General features: G+C 39.5%; 1 protein-coding gene across 1 annotated transcript; it reads right to left on the bottom strand.

Annotated features, from left to right (window-relative positions):
• Positions 1 to 3287: 3287 nt before the first annotated feature.
• Positions 3288 to 19605, bottom strand: STPG4 (sperm-tail PG-rich repeat containing 4). The gene is made up of 5 exons (XM_058551294.1): positions 19525 to 19605; positions 17525 to 17584; positions 16096 to 16353; positions 3582 to 3646; positions 3288 to 3357 (listed from the first exon to the last, which is right to left on the bottom strand). Exons 1-5 carry the CDS (start codon positions 19603 to 19605, stop codon positions 3288 to 3290), a joined length of 534 nt encoding a protein of 177 aa, XP_058407277.1.
• Between the last annotated feature and the right edge of the window lie 3272 nt (positions 19606 to 22877).

Raw genomic sequence — 22877 nt, 5'->3', positions numbered from 1 at the left:
TAGAGCCCAGGTTTTGAGGTCACCATACACTGGGTCTAAGTTCTGGCTGTACCTCAATAACTGTGTGACCTCAGGCAATTAACCTCCATTTCCTGATCTATCAAACAGAAACGATAAGTACTACCCCACCAAGTTGCCCTCAGGATTAAATGAGAGGATACATCAGTCACTGAGCACTGTGCCTGGCACTAGAAAATACTCAATGAATGATGGTCATCATCATCATCGTCATCAAAGCTGACCCTAATAAAGTAGTTGATTTATAAAGTTTCTTCCAGTTGTAAGGGTCCTTAACAATTCCATGACTATGATGTTAATTTCTAGAACAATTAGATTGAATGATAAAATCAATCAAATGAGTTTTTCAGATAAAGGCTGAATGGCATATTATAATGGCCTAATGATGAATGCATCTATCTCAAGAAGGTTTGAGATAATGTTCTCCTAGCAAACATCCTTTCTTTACCAAACTCACACTGCATAGCACCATCTCCCACTGCTGGTATCAAAGGAGTTTGCTCTCTGCAGTTTATAAGTTTGTGGATCTAAATCAAACCCACAAGTCTGCTCTGGGAATGCATGTTTAGGACAGATATGAATCACAGCCCTGGGCTATTTCTTTGTCTTGGAACATTTTCCATGAAAGTATTCTTTTCACTTTGTTGAAGGACAGGATGTTCCAAATCAGTGAAACAGTTTTATTTATAAAATGGAATGGATGAGGTGACATCAATGAAAATGGCAGAATAAGAATCTCCAAAAACCTTCTCCTCCATAAAAGCAATGAGAACAAAGGCAAAAGTTGTCAGAATCAACTGCCTTGTGGTATTTCACATACCAGCCTGCTTATCCTGCAAGATGCCTAACCTGAACTAAAAGTAAACTATTTTTAATTGAATCTCTTTTTACTAATAGTAAACAAATCATTTGTAACTCATGGCATTCATTTACAGCACATACTTCAAAGGAAACGCAATATCACCCAGTGGGATAAAAAAAACAAAAGTGGTATCTTGACTGCTTGCCGCCAAAGCCAACTATATGCATGCATTTATCTCCATTCCTCCCCATCAAGTAAAAAAGACATAACTATCTCCTCCCCCTCACACATACACACCTGTACACACACACACACACACACACACACACACACACACACAGAAAGAGCCAAGAGAAGCGACAACAGCCAACAGAGATAACATAACACTGGCAACTGGCTTATATCCCAGGCAGGAGGCTAAGAAGTAATTTTGAAGCAACTGACGTGTCCAAGAGAGCAGGCCTACAGATATAAACATTCATGGGCTACTGAAAAGAAAAGCCAAGTCCTCATCCCACCAGTCTGCTGTGAAATCCACCTGGAAATAATCCCCAGCTGTATTAGTTTCCTGTGGCTGCTGTAACAAATTACTTAATTAAAATTTGATGGCTTAAAACAACAGAATTTTATTCTCTCATAGTTTTGGAGTCCAGAAGTCAAAAATCAGTGTCGTTGGGCTGAAATCAAGATGTCGGCAGGGCCATGCTCCCTCTGGAGGCTCCAGGGGAGAGTATGTTCCCCGCCTCTTCCAGCTTCTGGTGGTGGCTGCCTTCTTTGGCTTGTAGCCACATTGCTCCAGTCTCTGTCTCTGTGGCCACACTGCCTTCTCCTCCCTTCTCAAATCTCCCCCTGCCTCCCTCTTATAAGGACACTTGTGATTGCATTTAGGGCCCACTGGATAACCCAGGATAATTTCTCCATCTCAAGGTCCTTAACATAATTACATATGCAGAGTTTCTGCCATATAAGGTAACAATCATAGGTTCTGGGGATTAAGATATGGACACATCTTTGGGGGACATTATTTGGCCCACCACACCACCCACATACAGAAAGTTTTCAATCAGACTTTTAGTTTCTCACTCTTAAGTGCTAGTGAGATCAAAATTTTTTCACCTTTATTGGATATCTGAATCTCATGTACTATGAATTGTCCATTCATGGCCTTTATCTGTTTTACTTTTCTGTTGATATTTTTCCTACAGATTAAGAGAATTTTAGATAAGGCCATTAACACTTTATCTGCCACGCGTGTTAAAAATACTTTTCCTAATTTGCATTTGCCTATTAAATTTGTTTACAGCTTGTTTTCTGATGTAGAAAAAATTTAAAATGTTATGTAATCAAATTGAATACTTCTTTTCCTTTGCAATTCCTCCATTGCTATTATCTCAGAAAATCTGCCTTATCCTAAAATTAGATGTATGCTAATATATTTTCTCCTGGTTTTATGGTTTCAAAAGTATTTAATTCTTTAATCAGTATGAAATTTATTTTAACATGTGGTATGAAGAATCCACCTTAATTTTTCCAAATTATTTAATCAATTGTCTAGCACAAAATCTCTCTTTCTTTCCCTACTGCTTCGTCATCCTATCTTTATCAAATACAAAAACCTTATATGTTCTGAGTCTGTTTCTGAGCTCTGTTCTGTTATCTCAATTCCTCTTTCAGATGTTTGTTGTCTTTTTCCCCGAGTTTCTGGCTATAAATAAATAACTATAGTCCATCAAACTACTCCAAAATAATTTCATATTTTCTCATTCTTTCAAAATGTGTATATAATTATTTTTTTGGCATCCTAATGATCAGTTACTTGTCTAAAAGAGTTCATTTTTATCATAACACATATACATGTATCTAGATATTTTTAGAAACAGGAAAGCATTTCCCCATTTGTGAAAGGAAAGAAACTAGAGATACTTTCTCTTTTTGCTGTTAATGCAATGATCTACTGAATCTCTCTAATGATTTAATTAATTAGTAATTCAACAAATACTATATGTCAGCCATTTTTCTAGGTGCTAGGTATACAGGACAAAACCAGACAAAAATCCCTGCCTTCAGAAAGCTTACATTCTAGTGGGGGAGACAGATAAAAACAGGATAGATAAAAATTTAAATGTAATGTAGCAGACAGGGATGAGTGCTATGGAGAAAAGTAAACCAAGGATGGGGGACAGGAAATTCTGAACAGATGACTAGAAATGACCTCACTGAGAAGGCAATATGAGTCAAGACCTAAAGAAAGTAAAGGAGCCTTTACTTTTCTTCTATAACTTGACACAAATGGGTTACTTACATTGAAATCCCTAGTATATCTTCAGATTTAATGATTTAGTATATCTCAAATCAATTACACTAATAATTCATTGCTTATCTACTACAATGAGAAAAATGTTAATCTTGATATATCAAAAGGAATCAATGCATATTTTAAACACCAAATTCATACTAAGTTAATCGTCTACAATATACTTACAGGAGTAAAGCAGCCTGTTGGAAATCGTTGAACTGAAGAACGAAATACAAAGCTCCTATATTAAAAAACAACAAAAAAACAAATGATTTGGTAAATCTATTTGTTAATGTGAGGAGCTTTGTTAACCTATTCCCTATCTCTCATTAAATATTTTAAAATGCTATTCTGGATATGACGGGCATAAATGAGGTTCAAAAGCCATTAGTATTGGTTGTTAAGTATGTAAATGGAAAGGCATGAGTGAAATTATTAAAAGTAACTTAATAAGCAGATAATTACCTGGAAGCGTACTTGGGAACTGGTGCAGGAAGTAGCTCGTACTGCCCTGGTGAAAGCTTAACCGACTACACAGAATGGACAAGGACACCAATAATAGATTAATACAGGGCTTAAATTCACTTTGTCGTCTGTCATTTATAATCCTTTATTTTATGACCATACAGCATTATATAATTTATTCTCTATTTTAATAGTGGAAAAGGTACATTTTCAAAGGTGGAGCTTCAAAACATTCAACAGATACTCACTTTTCATGGTGAATTTTATGACAGTACGCCTGAGAGGATGCATAGAAAAATGCCATACAATTGATCATATTTTAAATGTACTAGATTTAACAAATCAATTCAACCACCATTTAGTGAGTCTGCTCTGTGGGTAAGGAAGTGTGCTAGGTGTGGTGGAGAATACAATGGTAAGAGAGATATGGTCCCTGACCAGCAGGAGTGAAAAGGCAGGTACATAAACAAGTCTATTATAAAACACTATATCAATGCTAAAGGACAGATTGGAGATTTGGGGAGTAGGGAGAGATTAAATCCAATTGGGTGACCCAAAGCTAACATCACATACTCAATAGTGAAAAGCTAAAAGCCTTTCCTCTAAGATCAGGAACAGGATAAGAGTGCCCACTTTCTCCATTCCTATTCAACATAGTACTGGAAGTCCTAGTCAGAGTAATTAGGCAGGAAAAAAAAATTAGAGACATCCAAATTGGAAAGGAAGAAGTAAAATTGTCCCTGTTTGCAGATGACATGATCTTGTATATAAAAAACCCTAAAGATTCCACAAAAAAAACTGTTAGAATAAACAAATTGAGTAAAGTTGCAGGACACAAAAACAACATACAAAAATCAGTTGAGTTTCTATACACTAACAATGAACTATCTGAAAAAGAAATTAAGAAAACAATCTCATTTATAATAGCATCGAAAACAATAAAATACCTAGGAATGAATTTAACTAAAGAAGTGAAAGATTTGTACACTGAAAACTATAAGACACTGATGAAAGAAACTGAAGAAGACACAAATAAATGGAAAGATATCCCAAGTTCGTGTATTGGAAGAATTAATATTACCAAAATATCCATACTACCCAAAGCACTCTACAGATTCAGTGCAATCCCTATCAAAATTCCAATAGCATTTTTCACACATATAGAAAACACAATTCTCTCTTTTTTTTTTAAATAGGTCTGAACTTTTTTTCTTTTGAGGAAGATTGGCCCTGAGCTAACATCTGTTGCCAATCTTCCTTTTTCTCTTTTCTTCCCAAAGCCCCAGTACCTAGTTGTGCACCCCAGTTGTAGGTCCTTCTAGTTCTCCCATGTGGGACGCCACCCTAGCAAGGTTTGATGAGCAGTGAGTAGGTCCACGCCCAGGATCTGAAGCAAAACATGCGAACTTAACCACTACACCACTGGGCCAGCCCCAGAAACAACAATTCTAAAATTGATATGGAACCACAAAAGACCCCCAATAGTCAAGGCAATCTTGAGAAAAAAGAACAAAGCTGGAGGCATCACACTTCCTGATTTCAAACTATATTACCAAGTTATAGTAATCAAAACAGTATGGTACAAGCAGAAAAACAGACACATAGACCAATGGAACAGAATAGAGAACCTAGAAATAAACCCACGCATATACAGTCAACTAATCTTTGACAAGGGCACCAAGACTACACAACAGGGAAAGTACAGTCTGTTTAATAAATGGTATTGGGGAAACCGGATATCCACATGCAGAAGAATGAAACTAGATCCCTATCTTACACCACTCACAAAAATTAACTCAAAATGGATTGAATACTCAAATGTAAGACCTGAAATGATAAAACTCCTAGAAGAAAACATAGGGAAAAAACTCCTTAACCTTGGTCTTGGCAATGATTTTTTTGGATATGACACCAAAAGCACAGGCAATAAAAGCAAAGATAAACAAGTGGGACTACATCAAACTAAAAATCTTCTGCACAGCAACGGAAACCATCAATAAAACGAAAAGGCGACCTAAGGAAATGGAGAAAGTATTTGCAAACCATATATCTGATAAGGTGTTTATATCCAAAATATATAAGGAACTCATACAACTCAATAGCAAGAAAACAAATAATCCAATTTAAAAATGGGCAAAAGACCTGAATAGACATTTTTCCAAAGAAGACATACAAATGGCCAACAGGGACATGAAAAGGTGCTCAACATCACCAATCATCAGGGAAATGCAAATCCAAACCACAGTGAGACAGCACCTCACACCTGTTAGAATGGCTATTATCAAAAAGACAAGAGATAAGTGTTGGAGAGGATGTGGAGAAAAGGGAACACTTGGACACTGTTGGTGGGAATGTAAATTGCTGCAGCCACTATGGAAAAAAGTATGAAGCCTCCTCAAAAATTAAAACTAGAACTACCACATGATCCAGCAATTCCACTTCTGGGTATATATCCAAAGGAAACAAAAGCAGTACCTGGAAGAGACACCTGCACTTTCTTAATTTTATTTATTTATTTATTTTCCCCCCAAAGCCCCAGTAGATAGTTGTATGTCATAGTTGCACATCCTTCTAATTGCTGTATGTGGGACGCGGCCTCAGCATGGCTGGAGAAGCGGTGTGTCGGTGCGTGCCCGGGATCCGAACCCCGGGCCGCCAGCAGCGGAGCACGCGCACTTAACCGCTAAGCCACGGGGCCGGCCCGACACCTGCACTTTCATGTTCATTGCAGCATTATTCGCAATAGCCAAGACATGGAAACAACCTAAGCGTCTAATATATATATATAATAGATATTCTATATATATAATAGATATATATGTGGATATATATATAACATATATATAATGTAGTAGAATCTTATTCAGACATAAAAAAGAAGGAAATCCTGCCATTTGCAACATGGATGAACCTGGAGGGCATTATTCTAAGTGAAATAAGCCAGACAGGGAAAGACAAATACTGTTTTGTGTCACTTATATGTGGAATCTAAAAAGGTTGTCCTCATAGAAACACAGAATAGAATGGTGGTTGCCAGGGGCTGGGGGTTTGGGGAAATGGGGAGATGTTGGTCAAAGGGTACAAAGTCTCAGTTAGAAGATGAACAAATTCTGGGGATCTAATGTACAGCATGGTGACTATAGTTAATAATACTGTATTGTATACTTGAAAATTGCTGAGAGTAGATCCTACGTGTTCTCACCATGTACACAAAAAAATGGTAACTATGTGAGGTGATGGATGTGTTAATTAACTTGATTGTGGTAATCATTTCACAATGTATACATATATCAAATCATCATGTTGTATACCTTAAATATATACAATTTTATTTGTCAATTATACTTCAGTAAAGCTGGAGGGAAATAATTAAATAAATCCCACTGGGTGATCTAAAGACAGTCAAGACAGTGAAACTTGAGTGTGGTTGTAAGGAAGGTGGGACCTCCTTGAGGGAAGCAAGGGAGGGTATTCTAAGAAGAAGGAACGTTACAAAAGAGACTGTCTCTCTGCCCATTGTCAAACTTGTTGCAAACTACCTGGGTGGCTCCATCGTCCCTGGGTCTGGGGACACTAGCCCAGAGGTAGGTGAAGTAAGGCAGTATCAGGAACTGGTAAGCATAGAGGGTGGGATATCTGAAGGAAGGGAGGGAGAGAAGGAAGGAGAATGAGAAGCCAGGGGAAGACTGACCGGACCTCCAGAACTTCGTATGTTGAAGGAGCTGGCAGGGAGGAGTTATATTACAAAATCCTAGTGAGACTCCTTCCCAAAGTGCACAATCGCCCCCCATTCCCTATTATTTTAAAATCAGATTTAAAAATACAATACTGCGTTTGCTGAAAATGAGGCATCCGTATCCTGGCATTATCTGCCACATGGGAGTTCAGCTATTCTACTTCACGCTGCAGCTGTCTTGACAATTTTGATTGCAGAGACAGCTTTTTGTGGATACAGTGATAATAACAGTAAATACAAACTTTATGATGAAATACACACATTGCCCTGATGCACCTGTGCCTTGTTAATTGCTCACTTGACATAATAAACACCAAGGAAACACAGGTATTTTTTTATCATACCATGGAAGCACAGAAATGTATTGTAAGCAGGGGGCTTTTTGGGGAGCTACAACATTCTGTTTCTTGATTTTGATGATAGTTACATGGGTGTTTGCTTTCTATTTACTTTAAATTATGCATATATGCCTTATGCTCCTTGCTCTCTCTCTCATGCACATATACACACATACACAGGAGAAGAAGACAGACAACTGAAAAATGAAAAAAAAACCTTAAAGCAGCTGTTAATTCATCTATACTCAGCCATCACATACGATTTTTGTAATGAAGTACTCATGGAAAAACTCTTAGACAGCATTAAGTCTAGGAAGGAAGACTGGTTACCCACAGCTTCTATATTTGTCCTACTTGAAGTCACTCTTTGAGAGTTCAGCCTCAAAAAATATCTGCTAAATGAGCCAACTTTGAGGGCCACTTTTTTCATTTAAATGCACAATGAATTGTTCCATCTTGTCTACGTTTTGCTCTTTATTATCCCAACATTTAAGCCTTGAGTTCCCTGCAGAATTACTTGCCAGCCCCTTTTTGGGCACAAGGTTTCTCTCTGTTGATACCTTGCTCAGTGGAAAACTATCCTGTTGAAAATTCCTCCAGCCATTCTTTTACCATGGAGCACTTTGCAAATTAACATGTCCTTAGAGATATCCATCACCACAGCTATAAACACAGCTAACAAGGATCAGTGAATCGGCCAGATTTTCTCAACCTCAGTCTCCCAATCAGCTGTTCAAGGGTGTCTTTTGAACACATTAAAATGGATCCTCTGATTCATTCTTTAAGTTAATAGGGGTGCCTTTGCAGCTTGGCTACCTCCTTTTGACCTAAAACAGATGCTGGGGGGTAGGGGAGGCAGAATCACCAAATTTGTTTCCTTTTATATGAACTTCCAAGGCAATGCTAAAACTAACCCGGATAGAAGTTTGAGGCAATTTCAAATGTTGTTTAATTGGGATTTTCATTGAAATGCTCCCAATCTAGAAAGTGAAGATCGTTCCCAATCAACACATAGAGATTTACCTCATTATATTTAATGGTTGCACAGCATGTCGTTGTATGGATGTACTATTATATAACTAGTCCTCTAGTTAAATAACATTACAAACAATGCTGCAATGTTTGTATATTTATTTTATATATATTTTATAAATATATATTTATATTATATATAAATATCTCACTGTACTTTTGTAAGACCATTTGTAGAGTAAATTCCTGACAGTAGAGCTACCCACTACGTGCATTTAAAATATTGCTAGGAGTTGCCAAATTACCCCCCAAAATACTTGCAACAATTTGTACTCATAGGAACAGTGTATGAGAATATCTGTTTCTGTATCCCCTTTGCTAGTAATGGGTATTATCAAACTTAAATGGTTGGTCATCTGACAGGTGAAACCTTGTATCTAGCTGCTTTTGTTCCTTTGTCATTATTTAATTATTAGCTGAAGTCAAGCATCACTTTATGTTTTTTAGTAACGGGTATATCTCTTTGTGAATTGCTAATTCATATCCTTTGCTCATTTTAAAACCAGAATATCCGGCCGGCCCAGTGGCGTAGCAGTTAAGTTCTTGCCTTCCGCTCTGGCGGCCCGGGCTTCGCAGGTTCGGATCCTGGGCGCAGACCTACTCACCGCTCATCAAGCCATGCTGAGGCATCGTCCCACATAGAGGAACTAGAAGGACTTACAACTAGGATATACAACTATGCACTGGGGCTTTGGGGAGAAAAAAGAAAAAGAGGATGATTGGCAACAGATGTTAGCTCAGGGCCCATCTTCCTCAAAAAAATAAATAAATAAATAAAAATACAACAAATATTTAAAAAATAAAACCAGAATACCTATTTCAATTGGATTATCAGAGAACATGACCCATTTTCACCCTTTGATGCAAGAGTGTTGAAGGCACACAGTTAGTGGTCAGCGTTCTCTTGAAACTCCCTGGCACCTTCACAACGGCAGCTCTCTTCTCTCTTTGGGATTGGCTGACCTTGGTCACTACAGCCTCACTGGCTACAGACTGAGGCAGAGTCACCACCTTCACCCCGTCCCGTTCATTGTAGGGAGACTCTGGCACAGATTTAGCTGACTTCAGGTTGTTCTGAGGTTCCCCTGGCATGTTGATTTCAAGCTTCTACTTTAAACTTTCCCATTTAAGTCACTTGATCCATATTTCCAATTGGAAACCTAAACAGTGTATTTAAACATAACAGTGTACTGGACTGGGGCTGGCCCCGTGGCGTAGCAGTTAAGTGCGTGCGCTCCGCTGCTGGCAGCCCAGGCCAGATCCCGGGCGTGCACCGACATACTGCTTGTCAGGCCATGCTGTGGCGGCGTCCCATATAAAGTGGAGGAAGATGGGCACGGATGTTGGCTCAGGGCCAGTCTTCCTCAGCAAAAAGAGGAGGATTGGTATGGATGTTTGCTCAGGGCTGATATTCCTCACACACACACACACACACACACACACAAAATAAATAAATATTAAAATGGTACTGGACTTATATTCTGCAAGACGGAGTTGCATTACAGCATCATTTTTCTATAGGGCATTTTGGCAATGCATCTCAAAAGACTCAGACATCTACATACCCTTTCCCCAACAACTCCATTCTATGACTAACAGCAGGAAATGGTTGAATAAATTAGGATGTGTCCATACAGTAGAATATTATGCAGCTATTTAAAATGATGTAGAGAATACATGATGGTGTGGAAAAGATTCACAATACATTTCTAAGGAAAAAAAAGTTGTGGTTTCTGCTAATGGCAGGCTAGGCTTTTTGGATGCTGAACCTTCCCACTGCAGAAGACAACTACTAGAAATGAGGGATAAAATATGAAAAGCAAACAAGGGTTTTAAAAAATATATTAAATTGCTGACATGATAATGAGAAATTATAAGACTCCCCTAAACCAAGAAATAGCAAGAAGCCAGAGAGGTAAGTAGCCCAGTTTTGCCCAGAGGCTGTTCGCTGGTCCAGAATAAACTCAGCAGCAGAAGAGCTGGATTTGAGGGAACTTCAGAGCCCTAGAAGGATCCAGAGGTCAAAGCCTGGGCCCATCAATGATGGTGATCTAATGGGAGTCCTATCCCCTGGAATTGGAGACCCTAAAATGGCACTTCCTGAAAGTAAACGCTCCGCCCCCACCCCAATGCTAAGGGGATTGCAGAAAGAGTTGCCCTGGTACTAAGCAGAATCGGGAGAGGGGGAAGAAACTGATACCTGAGAGTGGGTAACCATGGGCTGGTATCTTTCATGGATTCCAGTCCAAATGTCCACCACTGGAGTGATCCAAGAATACTTAAGCAGTGCATTTCAAGTGGCACCAGGCTGGTTGGTCCCCTAAATATTAGCAGAACCAAAAGCAAACTTTCTTTGAAAGAAAACACTTTCATCTTAGGTCTTAGGGAATTCAGGAAAATAAATTTCAGGAGCAATGAGCAACACACACATTATCTATGTGTGAAACATAATCACACATACAAGGAAACAAATTGGGTAAGGCTCAGTCAGATTTCAGATATTGGAGCAATCATTAATTCACTCACATATTCAACAAATATTAACCATCAGACACTGTTCTAGAGGCAAAGATGTAACAATGAACAAAACAGATAAGTATTCGTGTCCTCATGAAGCTTCCCTCTCATGGGAGGAGACAGACAACAAATAATAAGTGCAAAGTGCAAATAAATTCTATAGGATATTGATAGCTATCGGTGCTCAGGAAAGAAAAATAGGAGCAGGTAGGGACGGTCAGGAGCGTCAGACGGTCAATGTAAATGGGGCTCATTGAGAAGGTGACACTTGAACAAAAACTTGAAGAAGGAGAGTGAGCCATGCTAATCTGGAATAAGAACATTCTGGAAGAAAGATCCAGGGCAAAGACTCTGAGGTGGGAGTGGGAGTGGCAAATTCAAGAAGCAGCCAGGAGGCCAGAGGGGCAGGAAGAGAGTGAGAGGAAGTAGTAAGAGATGAGGTCACAAATGAAGCCAGTTCACAATAAACCTGTTGACCCTGAGAACAACCACTCTGAGACCACACCCACCACCACAAAGCCTTAACCCAGTGGTCCTCAATCAAGAGCAGGTGTTTTTTTTGGTTTGTTTTTTGTTTTTTCTTTTGCCCCCAGGGGACATTTGGCAATGTCTGGAGACAGTTTAGGTTGTTACAACTGGAAGGGGGGATTGCTAATGGCACCTAATTAGCTAATGGCATCTAATTATCCAGGAATGCTGCTAAACATCCTACAAAGCACAGACCAGGCCCCCACTACAAAGAATGATCCTGTCCAAAATGTCAATAGTGCCAAGGTTGAGAAACCCTGAATTAGACACACAGTGGAGAAGTCAAAAGGCAGTTGGAGATCCAGAGAGAAGTCTGGGCAGGAGATATAAATTTGGAAATCACAAACAAATAGATGGTGTTCCAAGCCTTGAGACTGAATGAGATTGCCAAGCGAGTGAGTGCAGATGGGGAAGAGGTCTGAGTGTCTGGGGCCCTCCCACGTGAAGAGGTCTGGGAGAAGCAAACAGGCTGAGAGAAGAAAACAAGAATGAGGATTGAGGAGGAAGTGTTAGGGGTTTGGAAAGAGGGAAGATACGAGATAAAGCCACCCAGAAGAGTGGAAGAGTAAACAGGCCAGGGAAGTCCGTCCAGAGCCCATGTGAGGTGAAGAATTTAAAATGAGACCACTCATTTAGCTACATGGGTGAAGGTACAAAGTTCCCAGAGAGTTAGATTTAACCAGGGTTGTGGCTTTGCCAAACAAGTAACATGAGCCATCAGGGGCAAGGGAATTGAGGGCGTGTGCAGGGAGTAACTCTAATGATTAACTATGGAATTTAAGCTTTGCAAGGAAGGAAAACATCAGAGTTGAGAGGCAGTGAAAGGTGGGATCAACAGATTATAGACTGGGGTGACTGGAAAAATTATTGGGATTGGGATACTAGAGTGAGTGAGACAGAAGATTAGGAGAGAGTGATCAGAGTGGGAAGCATGCAATTGAGATTATGGAGAGCTGAAATGATTGGTCTTGAAAAAATCTAAGGAGTGAGTGGCTGAGGCAGAGGAGAGTTCAAAAAACTGAAAAGCCAGATTGCTGGAAGATCATCTACACGTGTACTGAAATCATGACAGGAGTAGTGAAAAGAGTGACGGAGCGAAGGGAGCTAAAATCATCCAGAAATAAGGGGGAGTAAGCCAGGGGTTAGTGGATGACTGCAACACTGGGGAAAAACCAGGTTATAAAACTATATATATGGAGAGAGATGGTCCCACTTTTGTACGTACATTCTATGATAAAAACGTATTGTTTCTCGGGGCCTGCCCGATGGCGTAGTGGTAAAGTTTGCACACTCTGCTTTGGTGGCCCAGGGTTCACAGGTTCAAATGCCAGGCGTGGACTGACACATGGCTCATTAAGCCATGCTGTAGCAGCATCCCACATACAAAATGGAGGAAGATGGGCACAAATGTTAGCTCAGAGCCAATCTTCCTCAGCAAAAAGAGGAAGACTGGCAACAGATGTTAGTTAAGGGCCAATCTTCCTCACCAAAACAAAAACAAAAAAATGTACTGTTTCTCTGGTAAAACAAAAATTATTGTAAAAATTGTAGGGCCCATCTCAAATAATCTTTGGAAAGATCCAGATATAGATGAGCATATGTACACACACACACACACATTCAAATCTACATATATATATATATCTGATGAGATTCTTTCATACAGATTCTCCAGTTGAGTTACTTGCTTCAGAATAGAGGTGTTAAAAATAGTAAAAACTTTCTTACAAATAAAAAGCAGCACTAATGAGGTATAAAGTAAATATTCTATTAAAAATTATGAAGCTTGAGAATGTTGCTCTATCTTAATAAATAACAATAATGTATACAATATCTACCTCAAATTCCAATTATGATTTTACTGAGTTCTGCTTTTCAGAAACCAGAATTATGAATGTTACTGGTGAATAAACAACGTTATATCTGAATATCTCTCCTCTTGTGAACATACTATCATATACCCTTGAAAAAGAAAATTAGGAAAGCATTTAATTTTTCCAGTTTCTGGTGCTGAATCCTTTGTGGGAGGTGGGGAGAGAGAGGAGAAAGAAAAGAAAGAAACAGAAAACATATGTTTTCAGAAGGTTTCATCCATTCTTCCGGGTAAGTCAAATTCTTTTGGTCTTTTAAAGCTTTAAATTTTGCCTAATGACCTTCTCTGTTTTCTCCTTTCATCAGTGGGTCTTGGCCTACCCTCAGAAACCCCTAAGAGCGAGAAGAGAGGAAGCAGAAGGGAAGTAAATGGTGGTGGAGAATGAGGAAGAATGATTTTGCAGTGGAGGTGGCCAGGATGATGACACATATAGCGTGGTTACCTGATACCCAACTGTAAAAGTCTAAGTGTACTTTAGTGTCTGTCATTCATCCACTGAAGTGACAAGGACAAGATTTACCCCATGAACATTTATCATTCTGCCCTTTTTCAAAGCTATAATTTGCAAAGCAGTAGGAAGGGCTTACATGTTGGATACGACGTGTGCCCATCCTGCTGAAAATTTCCTGTCCATCCTAATACCACAACCCCTTGTATTTCATTCAACCTCCAGCCATAATGCATTTCTCTTCAAGTTGTCACAACAATATTCTGATAAGGTTGTGAAGATTGATACTATTACTAGCTTCATTATAAATGGGAGATATTAAGGCCCAAAGTCCCAAGTAAGAAAATCCAAGTCACAAATCTGTCTTGATCAGGCCTTCGACAACACTATGCCCCTCCCTTGAAATGCCTCCCTTAGATTCCACCCATCCAAACCCTGCTCCTCATTCAAGGCTGGAGGCACACGGCAGACTGGAAAGAGCACCGAATTTGGGCTCAGAGCCCTCAGTTAAAAGCACTGCCTCACAACCCTCATACACAGCTGGTGGGAATGCAAACTGGTGCAGCTTCTATGGAAAACGGTATGGAGATTCCTCAAAGAATTAAAAATAGAAATACCCTATGATCCAGCTATCCCACTACTGGGAATCTATCCAATGAATCTGAAATCAACAATCCAAAGAGGCTTATGCACCCCTATGTTCATTGCAGCATTATTCACTATAGCCAAGAAGTGGAAGCAACCTAAGTGTCCCTCGACTGATGATTGGATCAAGAAGACGTGGTATATATATATATAATGGAATACTACTGAGCCATAAAAAAAGACAAAATCGTCCCATTTGCAACAACATGGATGGGCCTGGAGGGTATTATGTTAAGTGAAATAAGCCAGAAAGAGAAAGACAAACACTGCATGATCTCACTCATATGTGGAATATAAACCAACACATGGACAGAGAAAACTGTATTGTGCTTACCAGGGGCAATGGGGGTGGGGGGGTGGGCACAAGGGGTGAGGGGAGACATATATATGATGATGGACAAACAAAAATGTACAACCCAAAATTTCACAATGTTAGAAACTATTAAAACATCAATTAAAAAAAAAAAAAGCACTGCCTCACCTACTTATTAGCTTATTAGCTATGTGCTCTGAACAAGTTACTTAGTCTCCATCCACCTCAGTTTTCTTGAATGTAAAATGGGGATACCGTCTGTTCTGCCTATTTCAGAATGCTTGGGAAGAACAACTGAAAGAATCTACGTGGAAGCTCACAGGAAACTATTAAAAGCCACATAATGTCATGTATTATTCAAGGGCCAGCTTGAGTCCTACTTAATCCAGGGAGCCTTCCAGCCTTTCAGTCCAGCCTACACTGAACTCTCCCCTGGCATTTCCTGCTGCACTATTTATCACAGCACTTGACAGATTTGCTCTTGTATTATTACTTAAATATTTCCGAGTCCGGAACACAGTCCCTCCACAGAACCTAGCACAGGGCTGGCAGCAGAGCAGTGCTCCATATCATCAATGTGATGAATGAACTGGTGGAGCTGAGAGTAGAGCCTGAGGCTCCCGGTACCATAGTGCTCATTTCCACAAGAAAATTTTGAAAAAGCTTCTCTGTGATATATAGTTGTATTCAAGCTCTAATAAGGGTATTCCTCACCAAAAGGCAGAGTTTTCTCTTTAAAAGAAGAGAATACAGTGTATAAACTGCTTGAAGAAACCAGAAGTATGGCCCGATCACAGATAAGATCCCAGAGGCTCCCCAAGTCGGGGGAATCCTGCCAAGAGTCCCCGGAGAGGGAAGAATTTTCCCCCATGTACTCTCCTTGGGTTAAGGAGGCCTTACAGGGAAAAATTTTGCTGGACATATTTGCAAATTAGGCAGCCCTTGTTTGGTTTCTGTAGAAAATAAGGCATCCTAAAGGTTTTCAATTTCTCCTGGAGAAGATACATTCTAAGTATATAAAACATTTTCCTCAGGGGCTCTTGGTAGCTTTTCCACAAAAACCCAGCTGCTAGGAACACTTTACCTTATCTTTGTAAACCAGCATGCTGGGGCTTGGCCGCGGTGTGTCTTTAAAGGAGTAAGTGGCCACTTGCTTCTTTAACAAGTCCAGGAAGTCAGGAGGCATGTACTGGGGAAGGTCATTTAGTACCGGATTGTTTCTTTGCACAAGAGGTGGTTTTCGCCTTCCTTCGTTTTTAAAATTGTAGGTTGTTATCACTGGATTTAACAGGGATTCTTCAATAAAAGTTTTCAAGTGGTAAGTGCCAGGGATAGGAGTATTCTGTGGAAAATTGACATCATTTTTCAGATCAGTGTGTAAACCTGTAACATCTCCTAAAGTATCATTCTTGGAAAGGGCACTCCTAAGTAGCATTACTCTTTGTTTTAAAGTTTAATAAAATTCTATCAAACATAGTAAACACTCTTGACAGAGCAATATTTCAAGAGAATTGTGATTATTCCCTTTCTGAGACAATTGTTAAATTATAGCAAATGGGTTATGACAATAGCTGAAGTTTCAACTTTTTAAAAAGTAGCTTCAGAGGTACTTAAACCTGAGATTCAATTTAATTATAAATCTCAGGCCTCTAGACCACTCAGGATTAAGTTTCTTGACTAAATAGAAATTATCCTCTTCTGCTTAGTAGATACTACATGTTCCTTTCTAGCCCTCAAGTGGGCAGCTAACGGATAATAACACGAGACTGAGGATGAACTGGCAGAGCATACAATCGAACTAGACCAATAAGAGGTTTGGTACTTTCAAATCACAACCCCAATGTGGCTGAATGGCCAGACCCGCAAGTTTAGTCACTGCTGCTTTTGTGGCCATCTTTCCATTGAGCACTCAGCTCAGTTCCACCATTAAAATTAGTTTAATTCCAAGAAGGCTTTGGCCCATGGGGCCCCTCTGTTATTGAAGGGTGTTGACAGAAAAATATTTCTGCAATACAGAAACTGTCTCTTGAGAGGGGAAACTTCTGGTCATTTTTCTTTCATATATTACCATCTTGCTTCCATACATTAACCATGTTAACAAAAGTTGCCATAGGTTCTGTGCCATCTAAGTAAGATAAAAACTGAAACCGAAACACCTTTCCAGAATGTGTGCTTTTTCTTCCTTGTGTAATCTCACCAGGATCATAAACTAGGTTGATCTTATCCAGATATTTTGTAAAGTAACTAGAATATCATTCTAGTGATCATTCTAGTAACTAACATATCACTCATATGCTGATACTAAAACTATAAGTATGAAATAACTCCCATGTAGATTTGAATGACTATTTTCTTACAAAAACTTTTTCTTTGTAGAAAGAAAAACGACTTTTTTGTAAAAAGAAAAACAAGTTTTTCTTACAAAAAGTGTTAGTGACTTAAAAGGTCTAACTGCTTAAAATATTAATGGGAATAAGAATAATTTAAGTAGGAAAGAATAAAAATTCACATACTGTTAATGTTATTCTCCACCATCCTTCTCTTTCAAAAGATGACGTCTTCCGGGTTAGTTTCTATTAACAAACATAAAATATTCTTATTCATTTGAGAGGTGATCCCTGGAAGTTAAATATAATTTATAAAACATTTACTTGAAGCAATTAATACCTGCACCAAATTGGTCAGCCTGAATTAAGATAAAAGCTACATAATGATAAATTTTGCCTGTAATATTTCCTTAAATTGCTATTTTATTATCTTAAGTGCTTTTTAAATATCTAAATTCTCTTTGGGAAAATTAGAGTAATAAATATCCCCAACTCACAGAGATGTCATAGGATAATTAGCTATGACCAAATTTGGTGTTCTTAGGAAGAAAAGAGTTGTGTAAATTCAAAATTGTATTATTATCATTGTTATTAAGATTTACGGCTCAGGTGATGGTGCTGAGAGCTCAAGGTAAAAGTGTACAGTCATCAGATTAATGTATTGGGATACAAATTCCTGGCAATATGGCAAATGTTGAAAACTGCCATTTCCTAGATTTATATACACTATCAAATATCTATCATACAAATATGATACAGCCAGTTCTCTCAGCTTGCCCAGCTCGCTGTGACACTGAAGAGGCAAAATCTTAGAGGAATCAGACAGACTTGGGCTGGATCTCCAGCTCTGCCACTTACCAGCTAGGAGCACTAGGCAAGTCACTTAACCCTCACCAGCCTCAGCTTCCTCTTAGGAGTATAAAAACCAGGCACCGCCAGGGCTGGCACGAGAATCAGGCATTGTGCTTATGAAGACTTGCACCCCAAAACCAGTACTCAATAAATGGTAGCTTCTATTTTGAGCATTTCATCTGCCAAGCTAAGAAGCAGATTATTTTGGTATCCCTCAGTTTCCAAGGACGCTCTCATCTTCAATAGTAAGTACTCTATACCTATTTTTATTATTCCACATTTGTTTTAGCCTCACTCTCAACAGAACACAGTTGTTTCGTTTTCTCCTTTTGTGCTCTTTCCACTAGGTAAAATCTTAAAATATGGAGTTCTAGTTTCATTTACAATGCTTTTGTTATTATTAAGAAATATGGGTTATCTCAAGCAAGAATGCATTAAAAATAAACAATCTAGTCAGTAAAACTGATATAATTCATTCCTCCTGTCTAGCAACTTATATCCACTTTACTTATGAGTACCCCTGGGCTTTAGTTTTACTATGAAATATGTGCATTTCTGTAAAACAAGAGTGTGTTTCATACATGCTGCTAAAATCTGAATTTCTTCCTATACATTCCCTTTATTAGATTTATGTTGAATCTTCCTCGTTGCAAATTTATAGTCACAGAAATCGAACTGTCTCAGGCAGGTCAAGCCAGGTCTCCCACCTCTACCTAGGACGGGAAATAAGGTGGCGAGGAGAAGGGGGAAGTCAGCATGATGCACCTAAAGGAAGGTAACCTGCAGCTGCTGTTTTGTTTTGCCCAAGGCAGGTGATCTCAACTCCACCCATCTACCACTTCAAATTCTCCTTAGCGGTGAATCTCTTTACAAGATAGGCTAAACATCACTCGCCCGAATTTATTTAAAAACTAAACAAAGGTAGTTTAAAATATTTTATAAATATTAAAATAAGAGGCAGGGCAAAATCGGGTCCGATAGACTAATGAAAGAAAAACTCATTCTCTCGGCAGACGGGAAAACGAAAGAAATCTAATCACCCTATTAAAGCAGTTGTCCAGCGCAATTAGTAGTAGGGAAGAAGAAAAAAAATACAGAAAACAAAAGGCGAATGGGAAGGATAAGGGAGCAGCAAGGGAAGAGAAAACAAAACGAAGTAGAGCTCAAAGATCAGGAAGAAAGGACTACAGGTGTAGATGTGAGGGCAGGGAGAAAAAGGTAGGAAGAGAGAACTGGAGAGGTGCCAGGGCCGGGGATTAGAGAGAGGTGGGATTTTTGGCGGAGGAGCCGGGCGACGGGGACAGTAGTGGGGGGCCAAGGGAGGACGGCGGAGCCGAGGCCAAGACCACCGCACCGCCAGGCCCCACGTCTTTCCTTACTGAGGTGGAGGTGACGGCGATGACTGGCGGGTCCATTGCGGCCTCCGCGCTCCCGAGGCCGAGGCCGGCGTCCGGTTGCCAGGAGGCGCCGCGGGCCCGCTGGTTCCGAGCGTGCGCGGGGACCGGCCAAGTCTGTCTCCGCCGGTCGGGGAACGGAGGCGGGCGCACGCTTTGAGGCCCCGCGCGAAGCCTCGCGCAGAGGAAAAAGTTCGACACGGTCGTGCAGGTGTGTAGGAAGAAAATCTAGAGGCCTCTGGAGTCGCCAGAGAGCCCTCAAGTAAGTACTTGCACCAAGGGATGCTTATGAGGGCGGCTCGTTAAGCGCTTGAGCGTACCGGACTCTCCATCAGCCCTTTCCCAATCATCCCCAGGCAGGGAGACAGTATACTTGGTAGGCGTACTTAGCTTTAGAAAGGCAAAAATCAGCCTTAGTTTAGCTTCTAAGCTCCTCCAGGTGGAAATTCTGGGAGTGTCACTTCTCTTGCCGCTGAGTTGAGAAGTGGAGTGAGCACGAAACCACGGACCACCCTTTCCTATCTGTATAGGCCTTTTTCACTTTCACTCTCTCTTGGCTATAGCTTCTCAACCAATAAACAGTCTCATCTTTAAAAACAAACCCTCCCCTCAACCTTAATAGTTTCATTTTATAGAGTACCTGCTATGTTCCAGATACTTCACATACATTAATAGTAGGTATTAACCCCATTTTATGGATGAGGAAACAGAAGCTTCCTTGGACAGTTTAGTACAGTTGACTCAGCATCACACAGAAGTGGCACAACCAGAGTTCAGATCTAGGTCTGACTGCAGCACTGCTCTGTCCACCACACCATGAGGTTTCTGCTTCCTTTCACAAACTTTCAAGTCATCTGAACTCAATTCTTTCATTATCTCCCATACTTTCCTAAAACCATCTTAATCTGACATGTGCACACACCTTTCAATTAAAATTGCTCTTGCTAAACTAGCCAGTGATCCAATTGCCAAAACCAAGAGGGATTTTTCAGCTTTTATCAGACTTGACCTCCATTTGTCATTGCTGCATTGATTACTCCACTCCACTCCCTCATTCTTGAATCCCTCTCCTCCCTTGGACCAGGATTTAAACGCTGGCTGCATTTGCTGATTTATTGTGCTTCTTTGTCTATAAAGGTGATAATAAATTGGCACCTACCCACATGGTGGTTATGATTAACTTAGTGAAATGTTGGAACCATGTCAGGCACAATGCATTCAGTAAATACGGACTATCACTGTCTTTAGGACAAAAGGAAAATTTACAATACAATCTCATTTCCTCTCCCTCATTAGAACTCATGCTCTGATGTATACCTGCAAAGGCCAAACATACCATCTTCACACTTCTATTGTCTCCCCATATGCTAGCCCTTCTGCTTGAAATGCTATTCCCTTCTTTGATGGCCTGGCAAACCTCAAGGGTAAACTCCTCTGAGAAGTCCTCCTAGGCCTAATCCCTTGTACCCCAAAGGACCCTGTGCTTATCTTTGTTGGAGGACTTAGACAAATCGTTTTTCCCCTAATTTTAAACATATCCAAAACATAGGTTTTTGTCTTCATTCTGAGCCCTTTGAAGACAGGAGGGATTAAAACATTTGTTGAATAAATGACCAGTTTTCCTCTTTACAAATAAAACCAGAGAATGGACTACAGCAATGCTTTTCAAAAATTAATTTGTGTACAAAACATCTAAAGATCTTGTTAAAATACAGGCTTTGATTCAGACTCTAGGGCAGGAACAAAGATTTGCATTTCTAACAAGCTCTCAGGTGATTCTGTGGGCAACTTTTTGAGTAGCAGGCGACTAGAGGACTCCATTTCTCTTAAAATACTAGGATTCTAAATTCATTTAACATAGCCTTAAAAAAACAGAAAACCACCACCACCACCAGGCACTGGGTTTGAAATTAAGGACTGAAATTATAAGGTCAAGAGGCAAGTAAAAACTAGAGTTTTCACAAATGTAAGATATTAATCAAGTCCATCACTGTGCCTCATTTCATCTTATTTTGGCTGAGCCTGTAAAACTGGCTCAGCAGACTAGGGACTGGTACCCTAGAGACTAAAAGAATATGATGAAAGGTACAGAGAAGTCCAGAAACCCATACAAGGTGTGAAATAGAAGGGAACATCTAGGTAAGAAAATAGTTTGAGTATCTCAGAAATAGAAACAGCATGGGTCAATGATTTCAAGGACTTGACCAATAAAACAGATTTAAGCATGTAGGAAAAACAACATGTCCTCTTAAGAAAACACTGCCTTGTGCAGTATCAGAGAAAAGTTTAAGATTTATTTTCAGTTTATCATAACTGCAGCTTTAAAAAGGGGTAAAATATTTCTCTCCAAGAATACAAGACTATATATACTAAGTAGAGGTCAACAGTGCCTCTGCTATGTTATCAGATCTTTAATAAAAATTCTAGGTAAAACACTTCACATCCTAGGATCATTTTTAACTGCAACGGTGATGGTTTTAGTTAGAATTATCTGAGAGCAAACATGCTACAGATAGTACTGAGGAATGAATTATCAATTTCCATGATCTTGCTAGTATAAAACAGGTAATATGGTTAAGATTTGAAGGTTTTAAAATTATAGTCCTGGGTTTGAATAAGATTATGTTGTAGGAAGTAGAACTGAGATTTGAACCCAGCTCAGTATGTGCTCAATATGACTAAATTATATAAAACTGCTCTATACTTCAATTTCCTATAAAATCAAAATAATGCCTACTTTGTGACTTTTGTGAAGATTACAAGAATATAAAATCAATTAATATGACACACAAAAGTACCCCCAAAATGTGTTTCCCCTTTCACCTTGTTATCAGCAACTTAGATAAATTTCAAACCGTTGGAACTGGAAAAACACTGAGATCAATTTTGCCCAATTCCCTCATTTTACAGGGTCGTAACTGGTTTAACAGCACAGTAATATCAATTGAACACTTACTGCAAATGCCAAGGACTATGCTAAGTGCTTTACTTTCATTATTATAAAGCCAAGTTGGAAACCAGTTGGGTAAATGATACCCATTTTACAGCTAAGATAAATGAGACTTGGATAATATTTACCTCTTCAAGGTTATACACAGCAGTGATCTGAATAGCAGCAATAACTCCAAAGCCCATGTTTTAATAGTCTGGAGATTCCTGTGCCTCAACAGCCAGACACATGAATCTTCTCCCACCAAATACCCTTGTTTGGACTTCCTTTTGACTAAACTTACATCTAATGAAGGTCTTCCTATTTAACTGATTGCCTACCTAATACGTAATAATGTAATAAC

This window comes from Diceros bicornis, chromosome 12 (assembly GCF_020826845.1).
Source record: "Diceros bicornis minor isolate mBicDic1 chromosome 12, mDicBic1.mat.cur, whole genome shotgun sequence".
NCBI lineage: Eukaryota > Metazoa > Chordata > Mammalia > Perissodactyla > Rhinocerotidae > Diceros > Diceros bicornis.
This window is presented reverse-complemented; position numbering and strand designations above follow the sequence as displayed.